The 24,112-nt window shown below is 34.4% G+C and overlaps 1 protein-coding gene across 16 annotated transcripts in view; it reads right to left on the minus strand.

Annotated features, from left to right (window-relative positions):
* Positions 1-24,112, minus strand: part of DLG2 (discs large MAGUK scaffold protein 2) — a 2,168,441-nt gene that overhangs the window by 1,667,614 nt on the left and 476,715 nt on the right. The window contains exon 1 of one of the 16 annotated variants that reach the window (XM_009423836.5): positions 12,511-12,610. The exons of the other annotated variants lie outside the window; for them this stretch is intronic. Coding sequence (XP_009422111.1) covers positions 12,511-12,540 — 30 coding nt within the window. The 5' untranslated portion in view covers positions 12,541-12,610. Of the gene's footprint in view, positions 1-12,510; positions 12,611-24,112 lie in introns of those variants that run through there. 16 annotated transcript variants of the gene reach the window in all.

The raw sequence follows: 24,112 nt of genomic DNA on the forward strand, positions 1-24,112 counted from the left end.
TTAATCAATAAAAAAATGTGCAGGCTTTTGTAGATCAAGTGCCATGGCCAACATCAAGCAATAGCCAGGAAGGACTAGCAATTAGATATGTTCTCAGTTTAAACAGAACTTTAGATTTCTAAGTAAATTATGGGTGTATTAATTCAGGACAGTTTTATTTTAAGAGACTTGCAAGAAAACACCATATCTAGAAATCCTAAGAGATTCAAAACAAAGAAAGGGAGGAAGAGTTTATTTTGCTTAAAATGTATACTTTCATTTATGGTTTCTTTAGCAAATAAATTTTTTAAATTTTTATCATTAAGAATATCAAGAAATTATCCTTGTAATGTCCTATTTAGAACTCTATTTAAAAACAAATAATTTATTTTATTTTAGGGTATCTTAAAGACAGCATCAAAGGTTATATTTCTCATTGTAAAAGCATGAAGTATGGGAGAGGTAAGCCAAAAAAATTAATACTTTATGAAATGTGTTTTCATACAAAAATCAAAATTCTTGCTGGCATAGATAATAAATGGTATGATTTATGTCTTGAAATTTGACTTTTGGATATTCTTTTTTGAAACATAATTAAATGGTCTTTGAGGAGACTCTACTGCTAACTACATTGCTGCTTGGTAAAGTGGTATAATAGATTATTCTAAGTCATTTCTGTCTAGGGGTTTCAGAACAATTTTAAGGGAACATTTGAAAGTCTGTAAAGCTTTTAACTCAGAATAACATAACATCCATTCAGCTCCTGTATGCATAGTGCTGGTGTCATCTGTGGCTAGTTGGACAAATTCCAAGTAATAATTACTGTTATAGTTTTTTAAGTTCCTTTTGTAGGTTACTTGGGATAAAGCCATTTAATGATACTGATACACTTTGTTCTCTGAAATGTAAACCAGTATAAAAAAGCCGAACTGCTGTGAACCTCTTCCTAGACAAGTTTGTATCCTGAAAGTTGAGTAAAACATAATGTATTCCACTTAAAAAAATTATATTATTTCTCCAATTATTTTATAACCTGATAATTTAGGAGAATAACATCATTTTTTAATTTTCTATTGCATACCTTTCTAACTCACTTTAATGTTTTCATAGTAAAATATACTACATTAATATTGTTATTCTTTTATAGTATATTTATGATAAATATGTTATATATATATTATAAAGTCAAATAATTTTCCCCAAAAAATACCATGCTATATTAAATCACTAAGAAATTAAGTGAACATGAGTTGGCATTCTTTTATCAAACTGAAAAGCAGATCTGACTGCTTTAGTTTTTGTTTAATAAAAAGGTGCAATTGTCTTCTAAGTATTTTGTACTTAAATTTTAGAAATTTCAATTATGATCATGATAATTTGGTTTATCATAGATGTGATTCAATTGCCATTTTCCAGGTGTATATAAGGAATTTTACCTCTATTAGTCCATTTCTTTTATACAAAAATGACACTTCCAAGTATCATTTCAGGCTCACCAAATATTCACAGATAAGTTTACCAATTGGCTGTCTCTTAACTGAATAGTTTCTCCATCAGAGTACAAAGATTTCTTTCACAAATTTATTGTGAAATGCACATTATATATACACATGTACATATGTGTGTACCTGTATGTATATATGCTAAAACATTTGTGTATATGTGCACATGAGTCTATATATACACACACAGAAGTACATGGATATCTACATAAAAGTGTTGTGTGTGTGTGTAGTATGTATGTATGTGTGTGTGTAAATTAGAGGAAGGAAGAATTTCACCCGCTCATTCACTTATTGAACAGTGAAATAGCTATCAAATGTCTGTTAAATGAAAGAATCAATCAACACTTGTAGTACATCTGCCAGTACCATGGTAAGTGATCAGCTATAAATACAACTAAGAACTTCCCCTGTCCTCAAGGAATTCACATTCTAGCAAGAAATAGGCACATGGAAAAGCTAACTATACAACCAGATAAAGACTATAACAAAGATGCAGACAATGTGCGGAGAACATGGAGGCTGATGGGCTCAGTCTAGTAGGACAATACCAAGGAAAGTACTTAAAGAGAAATCTGCATTTAGCTGAATCTTAAAGGTTAAGAAATGTATTAGGGAAGTATCAAGCTAGGAAGTTGAGAGGTATTCCAGGCATAAGAAAAAACAGGCACAACGAAGAAACAAGAGGATGAAATTCAGATTATTTGGGGAAACCAAATGTTATTGATTATAGTTGACTAAGGCATGAAAGGTAGTGGGATCTGAGATAGGCAGTTAGGCAACGGATACAACATCGAGGGCCATGTGCTGCAGGGGAAACAATGCAGACTTTATCTTGAAGGGCAGTGCTTCTCAAACCTTAATGTGCAAAATCAACTAAGGATACAAATCAATTATCGATCTTATGAAAACGCAGATTCTGATTCAGTAGTTTCACATGGGGACTAAGATCCCACATTTCCAGCAGTTTTCTAGCAGATGATATTGCATTTGGTGAACAAACAAAATTTTGAATAAGGGAGCAGTAGGGGACAGGGAATCCCTGAAGGATTATAACGAGAGTTGCAGAGTTGTGATATACATGCAAATTATATATATATATACACACACACATAAATAAATGCACACACATATACACACATACATATATGTATATTTATACACATATACACACACATATTTATACACACACGCATGTATGTGTGTCTGTATATATATTATATATATATATATATATTTTTTTTTTTTTTTTTTTTTTTTTTTTGAGACAGAGTCTCGCTCTGTCGCCCAAGCTGGAGTGCCATGGTGCGATCTCGGCTCACTGCAAGCTCCACCTCCCGGGTTCATGCCATTCTCCTGCCTCAGCCTCCCAAGTAGCTGGAACTACAGGCACCTGCCACCACACTCGGCTAATTTTTTGTATTTTTAGTGGAAACGGGGTTTCACCGTGTTAGCAAGGATGGTCTCGATTTCCTGACCTCGTGATCCACCCGCCTCGGCCTCCCAAAGTGCTGGGATTACAGGCGTGAGCCACCATGCCCGGCCTGTATGTATATTTTTTAAAGGAAGGTTCAAGTTAATGGTGTGGAAAATGTATAGGAGTGGAAAGGTAGGAAAGGTAGGAAGACAAATAGGGATTTTATTGTAGAAATCCAGGTAAGAATTAGTGAGTCTCTGAAAAAGACCACTGGTAGTAGAAATTGTAAATAAAGGACAGATTATAAGGAATAGAATAAATAAGGATTGGGGCTGTGGGAGATTTAGGAATAAATAAAAATCAAGGTTAACTCCTACTTTTCTAACCATTACAACTGGGATAGTGGCATACAAAGAAATTGAGCACAGAGCAGAGTAGGAGAACTGTTTATGCTTGGATGACTCCAGAGAGTAAACATTTTCCGGGAACTTTCGGCTTAAATTTACTTAATAGGTAAATAGAATTCCAAATTCCAAGAATTCATTCATTTACTCTCAAACCCGTTTCTCATAAAACCTGTCATCTCCAAAAGGTTAGCTCGAGAAATGAATTACTTAGATACAAAGAAAGTGATATGTGTGGGTAAGCATATTAAAACAGAGATATGAGGGGCAAAGGTTATTTTCATAGGCTTTCGAATCTGGTACTATCTTTGAACGCACAAATGGAAGAAGAAGCTAAAACATTTGGTATCTTTCTCTCACCAGTAAGAGGCTATAAACCTGCAAAGTATTATTCACTGAAGCCAGAGGAAATCCCCATCACCATGACTACACAAATAGAAATTTGCCACCAGAGTGGTAACTAGCTAATTGAATTAGTGAAATTTATCCTTCAGTGTCAGACTCCCAGAAATGAGGAAATGAGAGAGAAAGAGGAGAGGGAACAGAAACACCATCAGCTGCTATTTATTGACTATGTGTATACATAGTTGCTACACTAAACCTTATGTGTATATTGGCACTAGCTACTCCCCTTGTCTGGGATGTTCTTTGCCAAGACCTTCACAAAGGTGATCCTCTTAGATCTTCTTTTAACTTAAGTTTGCTTAAGTATTTATGTGACCTGTGTCACTTAAGATTACTTCTAACACATATACAGACACAGCTCTCATTTTTCTCTACCATACGGTGATGCTAATGGTAATGAAAGATGCCAATTTATGCTAGGATATCTTATTTTCAATAATTTCTCTCATCCTTTCCATGTATAGAGTACTTCGTACTTTTCAAATATATAAACTAATTTGATTCTGTACAATAATCCTATTCAGGAACTACTGATAAGCCAGTATTATTACCCCATTTCAGACTTGAGAAAAATGAGGGTCAGAGAGGATAAAGTGAGTTTACTAAGATTACTAGTATAATAAATGGAAACCTCAAGTCTATATTTTCTGAATCTTGATCCAACACATATTCTCAGATTGCCTTTGGTGAAACATACATACATGCAACAAGACAGGTCCCTCAGGTAGCTATAATCATGGGTAATCTGCTTTAAGAAAATCTTATATTCCAAACATTCAAATTAAATAATGGATAAATACTAAAGGGCAGTGATGAATTCTTTTTTGTACATCATGAAAGATTTATAATATTTTTTAAAGTTTTGAGCACAGTAAATTTTTTTTTTTTTTTTTGAGACGGAGTCTCGCTGTGTCGCCCAGGCTGGAGTGCAGTGGCGCAATCTTGGCTCACTGCAAGCTCCACCTCCCAGGTTCACGCCATTCTCCTGCCTCAGCCTCCCAAGTAGCTGGGACTACAGGCATCCACCACCATGCCAGGCTAATTTTTTGTATTTTTAGTAGATACGGGGTTTCACCGTGTTAGCCAGGATGGTCTCGATCTCCTGACCTCATGATCTGCCCGTCTCGGCCTCCCAAAGTGCTGGGATTACAGGCGTGAGCCACCGTGCCCAGCCTGAGCGCAGTAAATGTGTAAATGTTATCTAAGTTGTAAAATTTCATTTGCAGTTGTTTCCTCTGCAGACCCACATTTGTCTGAGAATATAAGATTTATGTAAAGGTCTTATAAAGGACAATTCTCTCAGTCTCATAGCTCTTCATAGCATTGTGTTGTTTTTACTCACAGAATCAAAAAGGGCTAATGTTATGAAGTAACATCCTGTAATCATGTTTGGAGGGAAAACCATTTACTACAGATGTGTTAACAGATGATTGGTATGATTCATATAATAAAGTTTTATTTTATTTCTAAAAGTTTAGTTTTACAGACTATGGATATATGTCTGAAAAACTACAAATCTACAACTAATTGTAATTTTAAATTAAGCCCTATATAAGTGCATTGTTTTTATTTAATTAGATATTTAGGTTGAGAAGGAATGAAATGCAAAGTATATTATCAAGAGTATATTTTAACTAAATAATAACTTTGTTGTGATTCAATCAGGAGAGAATAATAGTGAATGGGAACATGGATATTAGAGTCATAAAGACTTGAGTTGGAATCCCCACTATAAAACTTATTATTTCTGTGAATGCACCTCATCTTTAAGATATGAAGGATCACCAGGTTGGTCTAAAGACTAAACGTGTTTTTATTAAATTCAAGTACCTTCAATGTCCCAGACATTATACACACACACACACACACACACACACACACACACACACATAAGAAAAAGGAACACAGTTCCTTTCCTTATGGAGTTTCTGTCTAGTCAAAAGAAAGACAAAATAATCACACAAATCAGTATGCACTATGAGTTGCTATGTGTGGAAATGTGGCATAAAAATCAGAGTGTACTCCAAGAATACATAAAATTTTAGGAAAGGTAGTGACATGTAAGGTGACATCTGGAATATAAGTAGAATTTAGATGGGTGGATGGTCATCTAGAAAAAAAAATAACAAATGGAAGTCCCCGAAACCAAAACATGGTTGACACCTTCAAAGAACGGCGGGAAGCCAGCAAGGCCAATGTGTCCTTTAGTTTAATGAAAGATAGGGAAGGTAACACAGATTTAAAAGATGGTCTCGTCCAGGTATTTTCAACATTCTTGGAGTGTAAAATACAAGGTATAATGAAAGAAGATAAGACATGAGAGAAATTTAGGTTCTAAGTCAAAAGAGAATCGTATACTTTGGTAAGAATTTGTGTAACTACTCATCTTTCAATAGGTTGCTGAGAGTGATGTTGTTGGGTTTGTGTATTAGAATGATCCTCTTGCAGCTGGATGGAATACTTAATAAAAGAAAGTTAAGCTATTATATTAATGGCATTAGTATTTCATGTGTCTGACACTATTAAATGGTTAATCCCAGGTTATTAAGACAGTCATAGAATCTCTTCTCTTTCTACACAAAAAGGTCAGGTTATGTTAAATTTTCCCTACTATTAGCTGTATTTATGCTCCTCTTTGCCACTCAATACATTTTTTTTCTGATACATCAAGCCCCCTGTTCCAATCTCCCCCACGTAGACATGCCACCTTGCAGACATTTGGTTGGAATGACAAGAATTAGAACCAGTGTCATTGGCAGGATAAATACAAGAAGTGCACCACAAAAAAAGATACAAAGATAAAGAAGCTATAGACCCTAACAAAGAACAGAGTGCCTACTCCCTACAAGGTAATATCCTAAGCATTTTATAGTTCTTATCTCACCGAATTCTTAAAACAATGCTGTGAGATAGGTACCCTTTCATGGATAAGAAAACTGCAGTGCTAAGAAGGTCATCCAGCTAGTAAAAGGGGAAACCATTATTTTACTGAACAGGTATAAGAATGGGCAACACAGGTTGTAGCAGAAAATAGGAGAGAGCTCAAATCAGGGGGATGAAATGGGAAAGACGTCTGGGCAAGCTGGGATTTGGAACCAGTTTTAATGATGGATGGAATATCCTATTTCCTTTAAGATAACAAATATCTCAACTTCATGATATTTGTGACAGGGTGCTGATCTATCTCTGCATCCTCTGTATCTTGTTACTCATATTGGACACCTTACATCCCAGCCATATTGTCCTTCCATTCTTGAAATGTGCAATTCATTCTCTCTCTCTCCCCCCGCCCCCCACCCACTCTCTCTCTCTCTATCTCTCTCTCTCCCCACACACCTGCCAGAGCTTTGCCTAAAACATTCTCCCTACCCCATTGTGGCTTTCATTCTGCAAATCAGCTTAATTTTCACTTCCTCAGGAAAGCCTCCCCTGATATTTATCCCTGCCTACCCTGCAACAAAGCTAATCAGGTTCTTTAGGTATCCCTGTATCCCTATCCTCATTTCCATAGCACTCTATATTCATTTTCTTATCAGACATCACTGCTATTTCTGTAATTGGTTGTTTTCCCCATTAGACGAAAGGTTCCATGAGAACAGATTACCTGTTGTATCCCCACACCTTTCAACATGTCAAGTGCATAGTAAGCATTCAATATATACTTGTTAGATTAATAAAATGAATGAATAAATGTGATGCTTCTACCATGGGAGCAACTGTACACCAGCATGAATAAATAGCTTTGTCTATGAACACAAGACCACTCAGGAAACCATTTGTTGCCTTGGTGATTTGTTTCATTTTCTCTACATGAAGCTCTGGTGGAAAATAAAAATGATTTTAGCTTTTCCAAATACCTTATTTGCAAATATTTCTGTTAAGAATCCACTTACAAAAGGACAAGATGCCACCTTTTAAAAATTAAAGTCATAATAAAAAATATTATATTCACCAGCTGTGATAAAAATATTTTTAATGCCTGGCAATAACTTTTATTTCCTTTCAGTAATTCTGAGTGATTTTTAATTCTTATTAAAGATAGTGGGTTGACAGAGGCAAAGAGTGAAATCATATTTACAAAACAGATGTAGTATTAACAACATCAAGAAAAGCTTCTTTTGTGCTGCCTGGTCCACTTTTCACTCTGCTATGTGAATTTTATTATGTACATTAACCTGTTATACATAATAAAAATGAATAGTACCATCATGCCTTTATTAACAAATTATAGCAGTAACTTAACATATTGCAGTTTTATTTGTAGATTATTTTTTAAACTTTTTCAAATGTATAAGTATGGTTAATGGATATCTGAAATTATGCCAATGTGTGATTCACCCACTACTACTATTTAAGATACTTAACCTAAACAACTTTATCTTCAGAGAAAATATAGAATAATGTTAGATTCAAAATAGAAAAGGAAATACCTCAGAGATGCAACAAAATATACTCATTTTAAAGAAAAAGACAATGGTGGCCAAATGCCTTTGGGTGCCCATGGTCAGAAAGTAGAGATTTACTTTTCGCAGTTCCACACTTTTTTCTGTTCTTATATCAAATCCTTTATGTTATTACATATGATACTTGAGAATTCCTATGCAGTAAAAGAAAAATTCTATTGACTCCTTGCATTTCATTAAATTAGGCAGAATATTCTGCCTGTGATCCAGAACTATTGTCCTATTGCCCAATCATGTAAACTCATGGCTCTGCCTAACATTATTTTCCTTATATTTTAGTTGTGAAATTTATTGGGATTATTATCTTTCAACTACTCAAAACATACGTAGGGAATTCCATTATATAAAATGTGTTGCATTAGTTATTGGATTGTGTTTAGCCAGTGTTATTGAGATGACTTCATTTACCTCAATGATCATACTGAGGGGTATTCATTAAAGGTATAAATGGTGAGTTGCTGAATAAATTATACTATATACACATTTTTCCATATACCAGGAATTGTGCTAAGTACTTTACATACTCCACCACAACATCACTTAGACATAGGTAATATATCCTTTTCAAAGATGAAGAAATCAGTGTTTGAGGAAGTTAAACAACTTATCCACATCTTAAAGTTAATACATGTCAGAACAACAATTTAAATCCAAGTCTCACTCCAGTATCCTGCTGTTCACACTAAAACATGTTCCTTCTCTTTCTCAGAAGTGATATCTGTGACAAAAGAGTTAAACTTGAAACTGGACAGAAACATTTGAGAAAAAGAGATGACTCAATCTTCTGAAAGTGGGTTGCCTGAGCATTTGACAAGACTTGGGATCCATGTGACAGAAACTCTGTATTTATGAATACTCTGATGATTTCCTAGTCTACAAGATCTTACTCCAAATCTGATACATTCTGCAAATCAATCTAACTAGACTGGAGCTCTTAAGACTTTAAACAATCTGAGTTAAATGGGGTAAGATCTAGGGTGGGATTATTTTATCAGAGCATTTACACAAAATCCACAATCATTTCCTTCCCTTTATATGTAGAAAAAAAATAAAAATGATTCTCCATCACCATTCTAACTGGCATGAGATGGTATCTCATTGTGGTTTTGATTTGCATTTCTCTAATGACCAGCAATCATTGAAAAGTCAGGAAACAACAGAATGTGGAGAAATAGGAACGCTTTTACACTGTTGGTGGAAGTGTAAATTCAACCATTGTGGAAGACAGTGTGGCAATTGCTCAAGGATCTAAAACTAGAAATACCATTTGACCCAGCAATCCCATTACTGTGTATATACCCAAAAGATTATAAATCATTCTACTATAAAGACACATGCACACGTATGTTTATTGCAGCACTATTCACAATCGCAAAGACTTGGAACCAACCCAAATGACCATCAATGATCAAATGGATAAAGAAAATGTGGCACATATACACCATAGAATACTATGCAGCCATAAAAAAGAATGAATTAATGTCCTTTGCAGGGACATGGATGAAGCTGAAAATCATCATTCTCAGCAAACTAACACAGGAATAGAAAACCAAACACCACATGTTATCATTAGTAAGTGGGAGTTGAACAATGAGAACATATGGGCACAGTGAGGGGAGCATCACACACCGGGGCCTTTTGAGGGGTGGGGGGCAAGAGGAGAAATAGCATTAAGAGAAATACCTTATGTAGATGATGGGTTGATGGGTGTAGCAAACCACCATGGCACATGTATACCTATGTAACAAACCTACACATTCTGCACATGTATCCCAGAACTTAAAGTACAATTCTAAAAAATTATTCTCCAGTATGTCTAATAGATCCTTTTATATTACCATTATACAATTATATTTTCTAGATTTATCAGCATCCCTCTGCTCATTAATCTTCTTACAATCTTTAGGAATGTGGAACAAAGACATAAGGAGGAATTTATCTCTATAGTATGTCCAGTAGGGGAAAATGGCAGAACTCAGAGGTCACAGAGGTCTAGGAGGAGCCAAGGGGACAGTGAGGGACTTTCATGCCAAGGAAAGGGAAGGAGGAACAAAAATGCTATTACCAATGGAAATATTTCTGTTTTCCTGCGACTAAAAACTTGACAAAGGTAGTGGTCAGCTGTGGTATCGAAATGCGCTGTGAATGAAATGGAGCTTAGGACGTATCATAATTAACAGTTCCAGTCTCACATAAAGCTTCTGTAAAGCAATAATTGAAGACAGCACCTTAGCCAGAGCTATTGGAAAGTGAACTTATTGCTGGGGGATAAAGAGATGAGTATTAAACTAAGATATAATTAAAATTTCCAAATTGTGGGCAAGTTTCTTGTCAAACAGTCCCAAGAAAGTAGAGCAAGGGCATCCCAAGTGCATGGCCACTTGGGGAAAAACAGTAAAGTATCAACAGTGGTAGACTAAATAGATAAGATTTGCAGTCTAAAGTCCTCTAAGAGGTCTCTTCACCTATGTCCAGCTTTTGAAGCAATCATGCATTATTTACCATTTAAATATTACAATGTAACTTTGCTGTATGTTTGTTCTTTAAAGATGTTATATACATCACTCTAGAAATGTTCGTGGATATAACTAAGAAAATGAAATTTCATGTGGGTCTGTGTTTTGTTGATTCGTACAATTTATATGATAAATCACAATACTGGAGTAATGACATTTATCTCTTATTAAGAATTTAAAGCAAAATAATAATATGTATCACCTATGTACCTGTAGTCAATAATATTTTTATAAGTAAATATAAGGCATATGACATTTTTTATTAGATAATGTTTTCCAAATTGAAGGCACTTGGATTTCGGTATTGATTTAATTTGTATGATATAGTAGACTTCTAGTTTGGGTTCTCATTAATAACTTTTGATAACTTATTTTTACAATATTAATTATGTTTCACAGTATCTAAAATTATTATAATTTGGGAATAAATAATTATAAAACACAAGTAGATCAGATTTGGCAGTATTCTCTCAAGAAAAGTAACACAAGGGTAACACCTCAGGAAGAGTAACATATTTAAGAGGATATTTCCTTTAGTAGATTACATAAGGACATACAATCTCCTACTTAAGATTTTTTAAAATTTATTTTAGTTGATTTACTGATTTAACTGGAATACTGCATGAGATGTTTGGCAATTTTTAAAAGTAAAATAAGGTATTCATCTAATTTAGAGGCCTAGTCAACTAACTCAACTAGAAGTTTTAGGCTTTAAATCCACTAACATCAACTGAAGCTGCCATGTGATATTAGGCCATATGGGAAGATATCCATTAAGATTTTCTGGGACTTCATTTGTAAAAGTAATATATTTAAGGTCATACTATGGGGAACTTGGTTTGTGGCTTTGAAATTAAATAATCTTTTCTTCAGTGGTAAAAGGAGATCACAATGGGACATCTACACTTAGTTAACTCTCATGTTCTAAGCTATTAATTTTGTTATGTTTAATAGTCATCTAATCAACGTGAGATACAAAAAGATATGGTTCAAATTAACTCATGGTATGCTTACATGCAAAATGAAAAGGGAACTAATGAATAAATGTCTATAATTAGTTTTTCCCAAAAATATTAGGAATATCTATTCAAATAATCAGTGATTATAAAATTTAAATACATTATTTAGAACTGATGACAGAATAAACTAAAATGCTTTTGAAATGTTTCGCTATTTTCTGTAAAACAAATCCATAAAACGATTGCCTATTGATTTTATTTCATTCCCACTTTTATTTATACTTCCAATAATGCAAATATTTGTGTATAATTAAAATAGAATTAGCTAAATATTAAATATTGTGTTTGTTTTAACTCAGGGCCTTGAGATTTTTTTCCTTTAAAATAAATCACTAAAATGCAGAATATCAGAATTCTCCAATCAGAAGCAATATGTCAAGTCACAGTAAAGCTGATTGGCTTCTTCAAACACAGAAGACATGGTTTTTAAATGAAAAGCTAATTATCACACTCAGAAAGACTGCCCTGATATGTTAAGTTAAACTGATGTGTATGTGCTACACTACTACTATAGATATTTCTATTATGAGCTATAAATAGATGCAAAAGCAAATCCTGACATAAAAAAAAAAACAGGCAAATTCTCCTTCCATTTGCACAAACATGCAATATCACTTTAAAAAGTTAAAAATCACATAAAGACAGGACCCCCCAGACCCTCAGGGAACAAAATGCCCAGCAAAGTAAATTATACTAATCATTTTCTCTCATGAACTGGCAGCACCTACTAGAACTGTTTAATTACGGGACCAGAATAATAATAGAAAAATGCTGCACACAATAACAGCCCCGTTTCCTATCCTACCTTTGTGGTGACAATGCACAGGCAATCCATCCCGGATCCCTACACAGGACTCAGTACATGGAAATCACACCAGCAAATCAGCAAAGGTGAGAAAAGCCTTTTGGAAATTGCACACAGAAAGAAGCAGAGCTTGGATTCTGTACAGACGGCTTTTCCAAGGGGGCCCCTCATGGGAAACTCGAGCCCTCCTCCATACAGCTCAAGGCAAGCAGGATTCTGCTAGGCACCAGAAAATCCCCTAGAAATCAGCTCCGGCAAAACTTCCCGGTGGCTTCCTGGGCTCCGTGGCTGCATGGTCTTTTAGCGGATTCCTTGATCGGAACAAGGCTCCTGTGAGTGCCCCGCACAGTTCTATCGTTGCGATGAGTGTAACACCAAGCACCAGGGAATCACATTTCAGCTCTTGCTCTTGTTTCTGAATTCTGATGTGCTGCTTCAGTATACTCATAAGATTTTCTTTGCCAAAGTCCCCCCTTTGTTGCCTTCCTTTCTTACTAACACTGAGTAACACAAAAAACTACCCGTCCCATCTACCAAATGGCTGTCGTTCCAGTGCCAGAATAGCGGCTTTGGATAATAAAATGCTATTTATTATGAGCATGATTGCCGGGAGTCTAAATGACTCGAAAGATATGACTGAAAAGCTAAGGTGCATGTGGTACTGCATACATCACATCTCAACTCACTTGCAATTACAAGGGCAGCTTCTTACAAATGACTAACAGCTGGATAAGGAAAATCAAGCCAGTGACATAAGGAAACTGCGGATTTGGAGGTTTAACTTATAGAAAAGGGTTACATTTCTCCTTTTTTGTGTTTACCTATGTGTGTGGTCCATGACATATGCAAATACACAAAAAACCTGAACATTTAAATGAATATTATGAAATTGGGGTGGGAGGAGGTTCTAAAGTGTTTACAAAAGTTCCACATTCTGAGTGAAAAAATGAGTTCTTTCCCAAACTTTTCCCTCCTCACTTGCTGTCTGCAGGCACTTATTAAGTGGGCAGAGCTTTGTGTTGCCTTCTGCAGCATTTTAACAGCCAAATGATTAGCACTCTCCCCTCCCCCAAATCCCTCCCTTTCTTCTAGTAAAGCTGCTACTACATAGACGGCCTTTGAGGTGCTTGACAAGCATCACTCTGGATAATAATATACTTTTTTTTCCCATCATCTTAGACACACAGGCAGTCACAGACTGAAACAGCAAAACAGACACAGGAGCTCAGAAAGGAGAGAGGGGGTGGGAAGGGAGAATGAGGGAGAGTGAGGGAGAGTGAGAGAGAGTGAATGACAGAATGGAAAGTACTGCCTGACCAATAAAAATCGAAAATCAATGATTCGCTTTCACTAGGAAGAAAATACATAGTCAACTGGACCATTGAAATATCAAAAATAAATGTCTAGGGACCCATACACTTTATCTCCTCAGGATACTGGCAGGACCATTTCCCACCCCACTACTAACCACCACCCTCTTTTTTTTTTTTCATAAAAAGTATACTTTCTATGATAAACAATTTGGAAAAAAATAATATAAATAAAATATAAGACTCTTCTACTTTTCATGAATTATTGAGGTTCTAACCTCAATATCCCAATAACCTCCTGATTGCTAAATAAATGAATGTCTCAGAAACTGACATGTCATTATTTTACCCAAATGAGAGCACTGTTCATAAAGATTTTAAGTTCATAGCAAATCAAATACGTGTTCTGAGGAAAAAAAGAAGAAAAGACAAGCTCCTAAAGTTCAATTTGATATAAAAACCTTCAAAAGTGGCTCAAAAAAATATTTGTAGTTAAAAAATATAATTTCCTCTGAACTGCTATCCTACTGATGTAAGAAATTTCAAGTAAATTTCAAGTTAAACACCACCAATAAAATCCATGCTCTGGTCCATTCCATTAGGTAACTCTGTCTTATGGTTCAGTAATTTGAAAAGGTCAAAGAAACACCAGTTTGTCTATTCACCCTCATTTGTTACATCATCACAATAATTATTTTAACTCAATACTTCCTAAGCTTATCTAAGGGTGCGTAAAACCTTATATCTTTATGTACCAGCGTGTTTCCCTGACACAACTAACATCTAATAGGTAATTGAGACTTACTGCCATATTCATGTTCAAAATAATTAGTCTTTGTGTCCCTATAGCACCTTAAAGTTGACAAAGAACTTGTAACAGTCTCACAGGCTTGGGAAGTTTAAATGACTTCCTAAAAGCCTAGTAACTTTCAATGGCAACATTAAAGACCACGTCCCTTAATTCCAAGTCCAGGTCTTTGTTAGTCATAGAGACAGTCAGAATGGAGACAATCAGGGGTTAGACAGAGGAAGTAAATAAATTGGATAGCAGAGTAAGATGAGTATTTTCACAAGGTATCCTGGAAGATGATACCTTCGGAACTTCATTCCATCTTTGCAGAGAGGCAGACACTTAGAGAAAAATTAGCAAAGGGAGCCTGATTAGCCTTCTAACGTTGGTGGATCACAGAGGAAAGCACTTTGTAAACTATAGAGACTTGCAGAAATAAAACACAGCTTGTCTAGCATAGGTTCTAGAATACCTTAGGCAGTCCCTAAGTCATTCACCTGACACATGTTTGTTGAGCACTCATTATGTGATTATTTGATTAATGTCTATATCACCCTCTAAAATGCACTCCTTAAAGATAGTTTTAACTCTTTATTTCCATTGCCTAGACTAGTGTCTCATTCATTCAACAAATATACTTGAGAATCTACTTATGTGGAAACACAAAGTGAGGAAAAGCTAGCAAAATCCCTGCCCGCAAGAGAATAAAAAACTATAGTACCGTACAGAAAGCATTTGGGAGTGTTTTACGTCTACAAAAATAGAGGCATTTAACCCAGAATGGAGCAGTGAGGGAAAGCTTTCTGGAGAGGGGCCTTGAGCTAAGATGAGGAAGAACCATAGGAGTTAACTAGAAGTTAGGAGAAAAGAGAATTGCATGCACTCTATTGTATTTGAAAAAGGAATGAATCAGCAATATGTTATACCTTTATACAATCAGTTTAATAAATACATCCAATAAAAGTGCTTCAGAGCAAGCATTTTACAGCAAGCATTTTACAAACTGAATATGCAATCTTTATTTGAGAAAGAAGAGCATTGCTCATATAATTTTGAGTACAAGTATACTGTAAATGCATGTACAATATGTATGTTATATATTCATTTGTTTGTATTCACCTCAAGTGATTAACTGGATAATGTATGTATGTTTAGATATAAGTACATAACATTTTGAAGTGTAGACCCATTTGGGTTTTCCACTTTGTGTATACCTTATCTTTGATTGATTTTCCTCAGATATAAAGATGATAGAGGATAATTCACTCCTTTGCCTCAAGGGAAACATTATGTTGTTTTTATAATTAACAAGGTATTGACATGAAGCATTTTTTTTTTTAACAGACGCAGTGCTCAATTGGGCCTGTGATTTTCACAAGAAGTCTTTGGCAAGATAAAAAGCCTCAGCCTGCAAGCTGCTTTACTTGATATTCCTTGAGGTTAATGATCTAAAACTAGAAATATATTGATTCTTAGTAAAACCTATCATTGAAAGTTTGATATCATAAAATTACTCTTGTAAATTACTTGCACTAAACCTGTACCTTAACCACTTAAATCCATTATTACTTTTATTTTGTTTGTTTCCAACAGGGAAAAATATGTCTAGAAGTGAAATCCAGTCAGTGTCTATTCTAGAATCTAAGCCCCTTGAGGGCAGATTTAATGTATATATCTGGCACCTAATATGGTACTGGCACTTAAGAGGAACAAAATCAATATTAGTGGAATGAAAGAATAATCACAGCTCTAGTTATGATATTTTTTGATAGTTTTTAAAAAATCTATTTAAACCTATGATCCCTTATTCATATGAGAACCATATATTTATATTAATTATATACATATATGCATATGTGCATACATAAAAATTTAAAAATAAATATATTGGTGCATGTAGCTGAAGGTATTTGCAAATAAAAATATTTTCATTGGAAAATCCAGTCTGATGTAAGAAGGTAAGGTTTAGAACAGTCTTATCTATAATGGAGAAGGGCAATTTCTAGCTGAAGTGTTACAAGTACAGGATGCTACTGAAACTAGGTGCTTGCTATTGTGTTAGAAAAACAGTAATAAATATAAGCATGTTAATAATAATAGTAATTTATCAAGTGGCTATTATCTGAAGTACTGGGGTAAATACTTTGTAACTATTATCTCATGGTCATAATACCCTTTAGGAAATAATTATAATCCCTATTTTATAGTTAAGGAAACTGAAGTTGCTTGAGGTTCTATGACCTGCCATGACACAAAACCTAGGTGACCCCAACACAGAGAGTGGTCTATGTTATTTCCGTCTCATCACACTGCAAATCCTGAAATCGTTTCTGTCCCTCTGGGTCCAAACTGAGAGTATGGCACAAACAGATACAAAAGGCCTTCTCCTTAGCCAAAGGTAGCCTGGACTCCATGCAGATGAACTATAAACAACCTGTGATCCTCCTAAAAAGACAGGTTCATCTCTGGGTTCCTACCTGACACCTTCCATAGCTTATAAGGGCCTTGAGAATAACCCCAGAAGGAATGGACTCCACATTAGAAAGATTAGGTCCAAAGGAAATAACAAGAAATCCACCCACCTGGCCTCCTATCCCTGTCTATCTGTTCCCCATATACCCAGAACAGCAGGCACACAAATGACATCTGCAAAGCTTGTTAGCTTAGTAAAATAAATAGACTGCAGGCAGGTCATGGCAAAATGCCTGCCCTCATTTCCAAACTCTCCAGAGGTAAGTAAGAAATTAGGATCAACTGAAAAAAGACTGAGTTTTTCAGAGTTTCTATCATTAAAAAAATCAGGACAGTAATGGATCCCGAAAATAATTCATGAAAAGCAGGAGTCTATGTATTCTGTTCAAGTTAAATGTGTATCCTTACAAAAAAATATAAAAACTAAACAAGCAAAATTTTGAGTGAACCAATAATTGCTAATGAAATGAATTAATTTTTAGTTTTAACCCATCTTTTAATCATGATATTCAATTGTATGGACCTAAATTTTATGTCAGTTTTTCTCATGTGAGTTGGAACATAGTTAAATGATAGCCATGTAGCTCTCCCAGTTATTATCATCATCAAAATCTAAACAACTTTTGAAATTTTATATAAATGGTAGGTTATAAATAATGTAAACATTCAATAAAAATTGTGTCCCTAACAAATCAAAGTTTACATAAACTTTGTTGAACATTAACTACATTTCTTATGAGGCTCAATTTTTCCTATTATACAATGCTGTGGGTTGAGTGGATTCCAGAAATCCAAATAGTTGTGTGCAAGCCACAAATCTAAAAAGCTATAATGGTCAAAAATAAAATTTTGCTTTCAAGTCAATATAAATAACCTCAGCAGTATTGCTAAATGCCATTCCCATACTCCACCTTCTTATACCCTGATATGGTTTGGTTGTGTCCCCACCCAAATCTCAACTTGAATTGTATCTCCTAGAATTCCCACGTCGTGGGAGGGACCCACAGGAAGTAATTGAATCATGGATGCCGGTCTTTCCCATGCTATACTTGTGTTATGGAATCAGTCTCACAACATCTGATGGGTTTATCAGGGATTTATGCTTTTGCTTCTTCCTCATTTTCTCATACTGTCACCATGTAGGAAGTGTCTTTCACCTCCTGCCATGATTCTAAGGCCTCCTCAACCAAGTGGAACTATAAGTCCAATTAAACCTCTTGTTCTTTCCAGTCTCGGGTATGTCTTTATAAGCAGCCTGAAAACGAACTAATACATACCCAAAGCACACTGGCCTGTTACCTGTTCCTCAATATAGTGTTTCACTCTAATTCTTCCTCTGGGCCTTGAATTTGTTGTTTCTTCTGCCAGAAACTGTTTTTCCCTGGATTTGCACATGGCTGGCTCCTTCTCATCATTCAAGGCTCTGCTCAGATGTTACCACCTCAGCAAGACCTTCCCAAACTGATTTCCCCTAATTAGAATCTCTTCCATCCCTTCTCCATTACATCATCCCAGTTTATTTCCTCCATATGATTATCACAATCCAAAATTATCTTCTCTATTCATCTCTTACTATCTCCCCTATCTGAAGTTTACCAGTGAGAGCAGGAACCTTATGTTTTGTCCATGGCAATCTCACCAGTGTTTAGAACATAACAGATGCTAAATAGAGATTTTTGAATGAGTGAATGAATGAATGAGATGCATCACATGGAAACTCTTTAAAAAGTATATGGCTAGAATCAGCAGTCCAACATGAAATTTGCAATGCAAGATCTTTAACATAGTTTGGTTTCTAAGGATCTGATTTACACTAACAATAGTATTTACAAACATACACATAAACAATAGTTTTTTGGATTCAAAATTAATTTATTTTGAAATAAATTGTATTGGGAATAATTAAGGTATACAACATCATGTAAGATATATATACATAGTAAAAAGGTTATTATAGTGAAGCAAATTAACATATTTATCACTTCTCATATAGTTACCCATTTTTTGTTTTTGTGTCAAGAACAGCTAAAATCTACTCATTTAGCATGAATCCCATATATAATACAATGTTATTACCTACAGTCCTCATGGTGTACATTAGCTCTTTAGACTTCTTCATAGTACATATCTGCTAGTTTGTATCCTCCAGCCTACATCTCTTCATTCCTCCCAACTCAGTAACCACTGTTTTATTCTGTGTGTGTATTTTTTAAATTTTATTTTGTATATGGTAAGTTTGTGTATATGTATACACACACAGATAGATAGATTCCACATATATGTGAGATTATGCAATATTTTCCTTTCTGTGTCTGGCTTATTTCACTTAGCATAATGTCCTCCCAGGCTCCTCCATGTCATGGCAAGTGGAAAGATCTCATTCTTTTTTAAAGCTGAATATTATTCCATATTATGTGTGTACCACAGTTTCTTTATCCATTCACCCACTGACAAACACTTATTTCCCCATCTTGGCTATTGTGAATAATACCGCAAAGGTCATACGAGTGCAAATATTTTTACAAGATTGTGCTTTCATTTCCTTTGTGTATATGCCCAGAAGAGGAATTGCTGGGTCATAGAGTGTTGTATCTTCAGTTTCTTTAGGGACCTCCATACTGTTTTCCATAATGGCTGTACCAATCTCCATTCCCACCAACAGTGTACAGAGTTCCCATTTCTCCACATCATCACCAACATTTGTCATCTTTTGACTTTTATTTAGAAATAGTAAACAATTTATATGACACTCCCAAAACAAAGAAAGGTATGCACAGAATAATTTTTGTAGAAAATATGCATTTGTAACCTATCTTTTTAAAAAATTATGAGTACATGATAGTTATATATATTTATAGGGTAAATGTGATGTTCTGGTACAAGCATAAAATGTTTAATGATCACATCAGGGTAACTGGGATATCCATCACCTCAGGAACTTATTTTTTTTTTTGTATTAGACACATTCCAATTCCAGTCTTAGTTTTTTGATATATACAATAATTATTGTTGACTATAGTCACCCTGTTGTGTTATCAAATACTAGATCTTATTCATTCCATCTAACTATACTTTCATATAAATTAACCATCCCCACTTTTCCCCTCCATCACCGCTACTCTTCCCAGCCTTAGGTAGCCATCATTATACTCTTTTCTCTCCATGAGTTCAACTGTTTTAATGTTTAGCCACATATGACACAGAACATGTGAAATTTGTCTTTCTGTGCCAGGTTTCTTTCACTTAACATAATGACCTCAAGTTCCATCCATGTTGTTGCAAATGATAGGAGTTCATTCTTTTTTGTGGCTAAATAATATTCCAATGTGTACCACATTTTCTTTACCCATTCATCAGTTGATGGACACTTTGATTCCAAATCTTGGCTAAGTGAATAAATAATAAATACAGGAGTGTAGGTATCTCTTCAATACGCTGATTTCTTTTCTTCTGGATAAATACCTAGCAATGGGATTGCTCAATCATATGGTAGTTTCTATTTTTAATTTTTGAGGAATCTCCATACTCCTCTCCATAGTGGATGTACTAATTTATACTCCCACAAACAGTGTATGAGGGTTACCCTTTCTCCACATCCTCACCAGAACTCATTATTTCCTGCCTTTTGGATAAAAGCCATTTTAACTGGGGTGAGATGATACCCCACTGTTGTTTTGATTTGCATTTCTTGATGATTAATAATGTTGAGTATTTTTCATATATCTATTGGCTATTTATACATCTTCTTTTGAGAAATCTCTGTTCAGATCTTTTGTCCATTTTAAAATCAGATTATTTGTTTTTTTTCCCATTGAGTTGTTTGAGCTCCCTATATATTAGGGTTATTAATCTATTATCACATGAAAATATTTCCTCCCATTGTATAATTTGTCTCATTTGTTGATTATTTCCTTTGCTATGGAGAGCTTTTTAGCTTGATGTAATGTCATTTTTCTATTTATGCTTTGGTTGCCTGCACTTTTGAGGTATTACTCAAGAAATTTTTGCCCAGACCAATGTCCTAGAGAGTTTCTTCAGAGTTTTCTTTCAGTAGTTTCATAGTTTCAGGTCTTATATTTAAATCTTTAATCCATTTTTATTTTATTTTTGTATATGGTGAGATATAGGGTTGTAGTTTCATTTTTCTGCACATGGATATCCAGTTTTCCTGGCACAATTTATTAAAGAGACTGTCCTTCCCCCAAAATATGTCCTTCACACCTTTGTTAAAATTGAGTTCATGGTAGATGTATGGATTTATTTTTGCATTCTCTATTCTGTTCCATTGATCTATGTGTCTGTTTTTATTCCAATACCATACTGATTTGGTTACTATAGCTCTGTAGTATAATTTAAAGTCAAGTAATGTAATTCCTCCAGCTTTGTTCTTTTTGTTGCCCATGATGGCTTTGGCTATCCTGGGTCTATACTGGTTCCATACAAATTTTAGGATTACTTTGTTATTTCTGTGAAGAATGTCATTGGTATTTTGATAGGGATTTCACTGAACGTGTAGATTGCTTTCAGCAGTATGAACACTTTAACAATATTGATTTCTCCAATCCATTAACACAAAATATCTTTCCATTTTTTGTGCCCTCTTCAGTTTCTTTTACTAATGTTTTATCGTTTTCATTGAAGAGATCATTTACTTCTGTGATTAAAATTTATTCCTAGGCATATTATTTTATTTGTAGTTATTGTAAATGGGAGTTTTTTTCTTGGTTTCTTTTTCAGATTGTTCATTGTTGACATTTAGAAATGCTAATACTTTTTGTATGTTGATTTTGTATCCTGCAATTGTATTGAATTTATTCTTCAGTTCTATTAGTATAGTTTTTTGGTGGAATTTTTAGGTTTTTCTAAATAGAAGATCATATCAGCTATGAACAAGAATAATTTGACTTCTTTCATTCCAATTTGGATGCCCTTTATTATTTCTCTTATTTAATTACTCTAGCTAGGACTTCCAGTGCTATATTGAATAGCAGTGGTAAAAATGGGCATCCTTGTCTTGTTATATATCTTAGAGAAAAGGCTTTTAATTTTTCCCCTTCAGTATGGTACTATGTAGGAGTCTAGCATACATAGCTTTTAATTGTGTTGAGGTATGTTCCCTCTATGCCACATTTTTTAGCATTTTTGTCACGAAGAGATATTGAATTTTATTGAATGCTTTTCAGCATCAAATGAAATATGGTTTTATCCTTCATTCGGTCAATATGATATATTACATTGATTGATTTCTGTATGTTGAGACATCTGTGCATCCCTGGACGAATCTCACTTGGTCTTGATGAATAATCCTTTTAATTTGTTATTGAATTTGGTTTGTGAGTATTTTGTTGAGGATTTTTGCATCTATGTTCATCAGAGATATTTGCCTATAGTTTTCTTTTTTGATGTGTCTTTCTCCGGTTTTGGCATTGTAGTAATACTAGCCTCATGAAATGAGTTTGGAAGTGCTCCTTCCTCCTAGATTTTTTCAAGTAGTTTGAGTAGGATCGGTATTAGTTCTTTAAATATTTGGTAGAATTCATCAGTAAAGTCATTAGGTCTTGAATTTTTCTGTGATGGGAGACTTAATTATGACTTCTGTCTCATTACTTGTTATTGGTCTATTTTGGTTTCAGATTTTTTCATGGTTGAACCTTGGTAGGTTGTATGTGTCTAGAAATTTACTTATTCTAGATTTTCCAATTCTTTGTCATATAGTTGTTGATAGTATCTCTAATGATCCTTTGAATTTCTGTGATATCAGTTGTAATGTCACGTTTTTCATCTGATTTTATATTGGGGTGTCTTCTCTCTTTTGTTCTCAGTCTGGCTAAAAGTTTGTTGATTTACTAATTTTTGCTTGTTTTGCTTTTGCTTTTCTAGTTCCTTACAATGTATCATTAGGTTATTTATTTGAAATTTCTCTACTTTTTAATGCAGGTGCTTATTGGTATACTTCCATCTTACAATTGCTTTTGCTATATCCCATAAGTTTATGTATGTTGTGTTTCCATTTTCATTTGTTTCATAAAATCTTAAAATTTCCTTCCTGATTTCTTCATTGACCTGCTTGTCACTCAGGAGCATATTGTTTAATTTCTATGTGTTTGTATAGTTTCCAAAGTTCCTCTTCTTATTGATTTTTAGTTCTAATCCATAGTGGTCAGAAAAGATATTTAATATAATTTCAATGTTTTGAATGTTTTAAGACTCATTTTGTGCTTTAACATATGGTCTATCATTGAGAATGACCCATGTGCTGAAAGAAAGAATGTGCATTCTGCAGCTTTTGGATAAAATGTTCTATAATATCTATTAGGCCCATTTGGTTGACAGTGTAGATTAAGTCTGATGTTTCTTTGTTGATTTTCTGTCTGGATGATCTGTTCAATGCTGAAAATGGGTTGTTGAGCTCTCCGGCTAGTATTGTATTGTGGTCTTTCTTTCTCTTTAGCCTTAATAATATTTGTTTTATATATATGGGTGCTCTAGTGTTGGGTGCATATACATTTATAATTGTTATATCCTCTTGCCAAATGGACTCCTTTATCATTATATAATGTCCTTCTTTGTCTCTTCCTTTAGTTCCTATCTTAGAATTTATTCTATCTGATATAGGTATAGCTAATTCCTGCTCTTTCTTAGTTTACATTTGTACAGAATATCTTTTTCCATCTCTTTAATTTCACTCTATAGGTGAAGTGAGTTTTGTAGGCAGCATATAATTGGGTCTTTTTTTTTAATCAGTTTAGCCACTTTATGTTTTTCATTGGAAAGTTTAGTCCATTTATAGTAAACGTTATTATTGATAGGTAAGAACTTACTCCTCCCATTTTGTTATTTGTTTTCTGGTTACTTTGTGGTCTTCTCTTCCCTCCTTCCTTCCTGTCTTCCTTTGTGTAAAAGTGATTTTCTCTGGTAGTATGTTCTAATTTCTTGCTTTTACTTTTCTGTGTATCTGTTGTGGGTTTTTTGATCCGAGGTTACCATGAAGCTTGCAAATAATATCTTGTAAAAAATAATTTTAAACTAA

Source organism: Pan troglodytes, chromosome 9, assembly GCF_028858775.2.
Source record: "Pan troglodytes isolate AG18354 chromosome 9, NHGRI_mPanTro3-v2.0_pri, whole genome shotgun sequence".
Lineage (NCBI taxonomy): Eukaryota > Metazoa > Chordata > Mammalia > Primates > Hominidae > Pan > Pan troglodytes.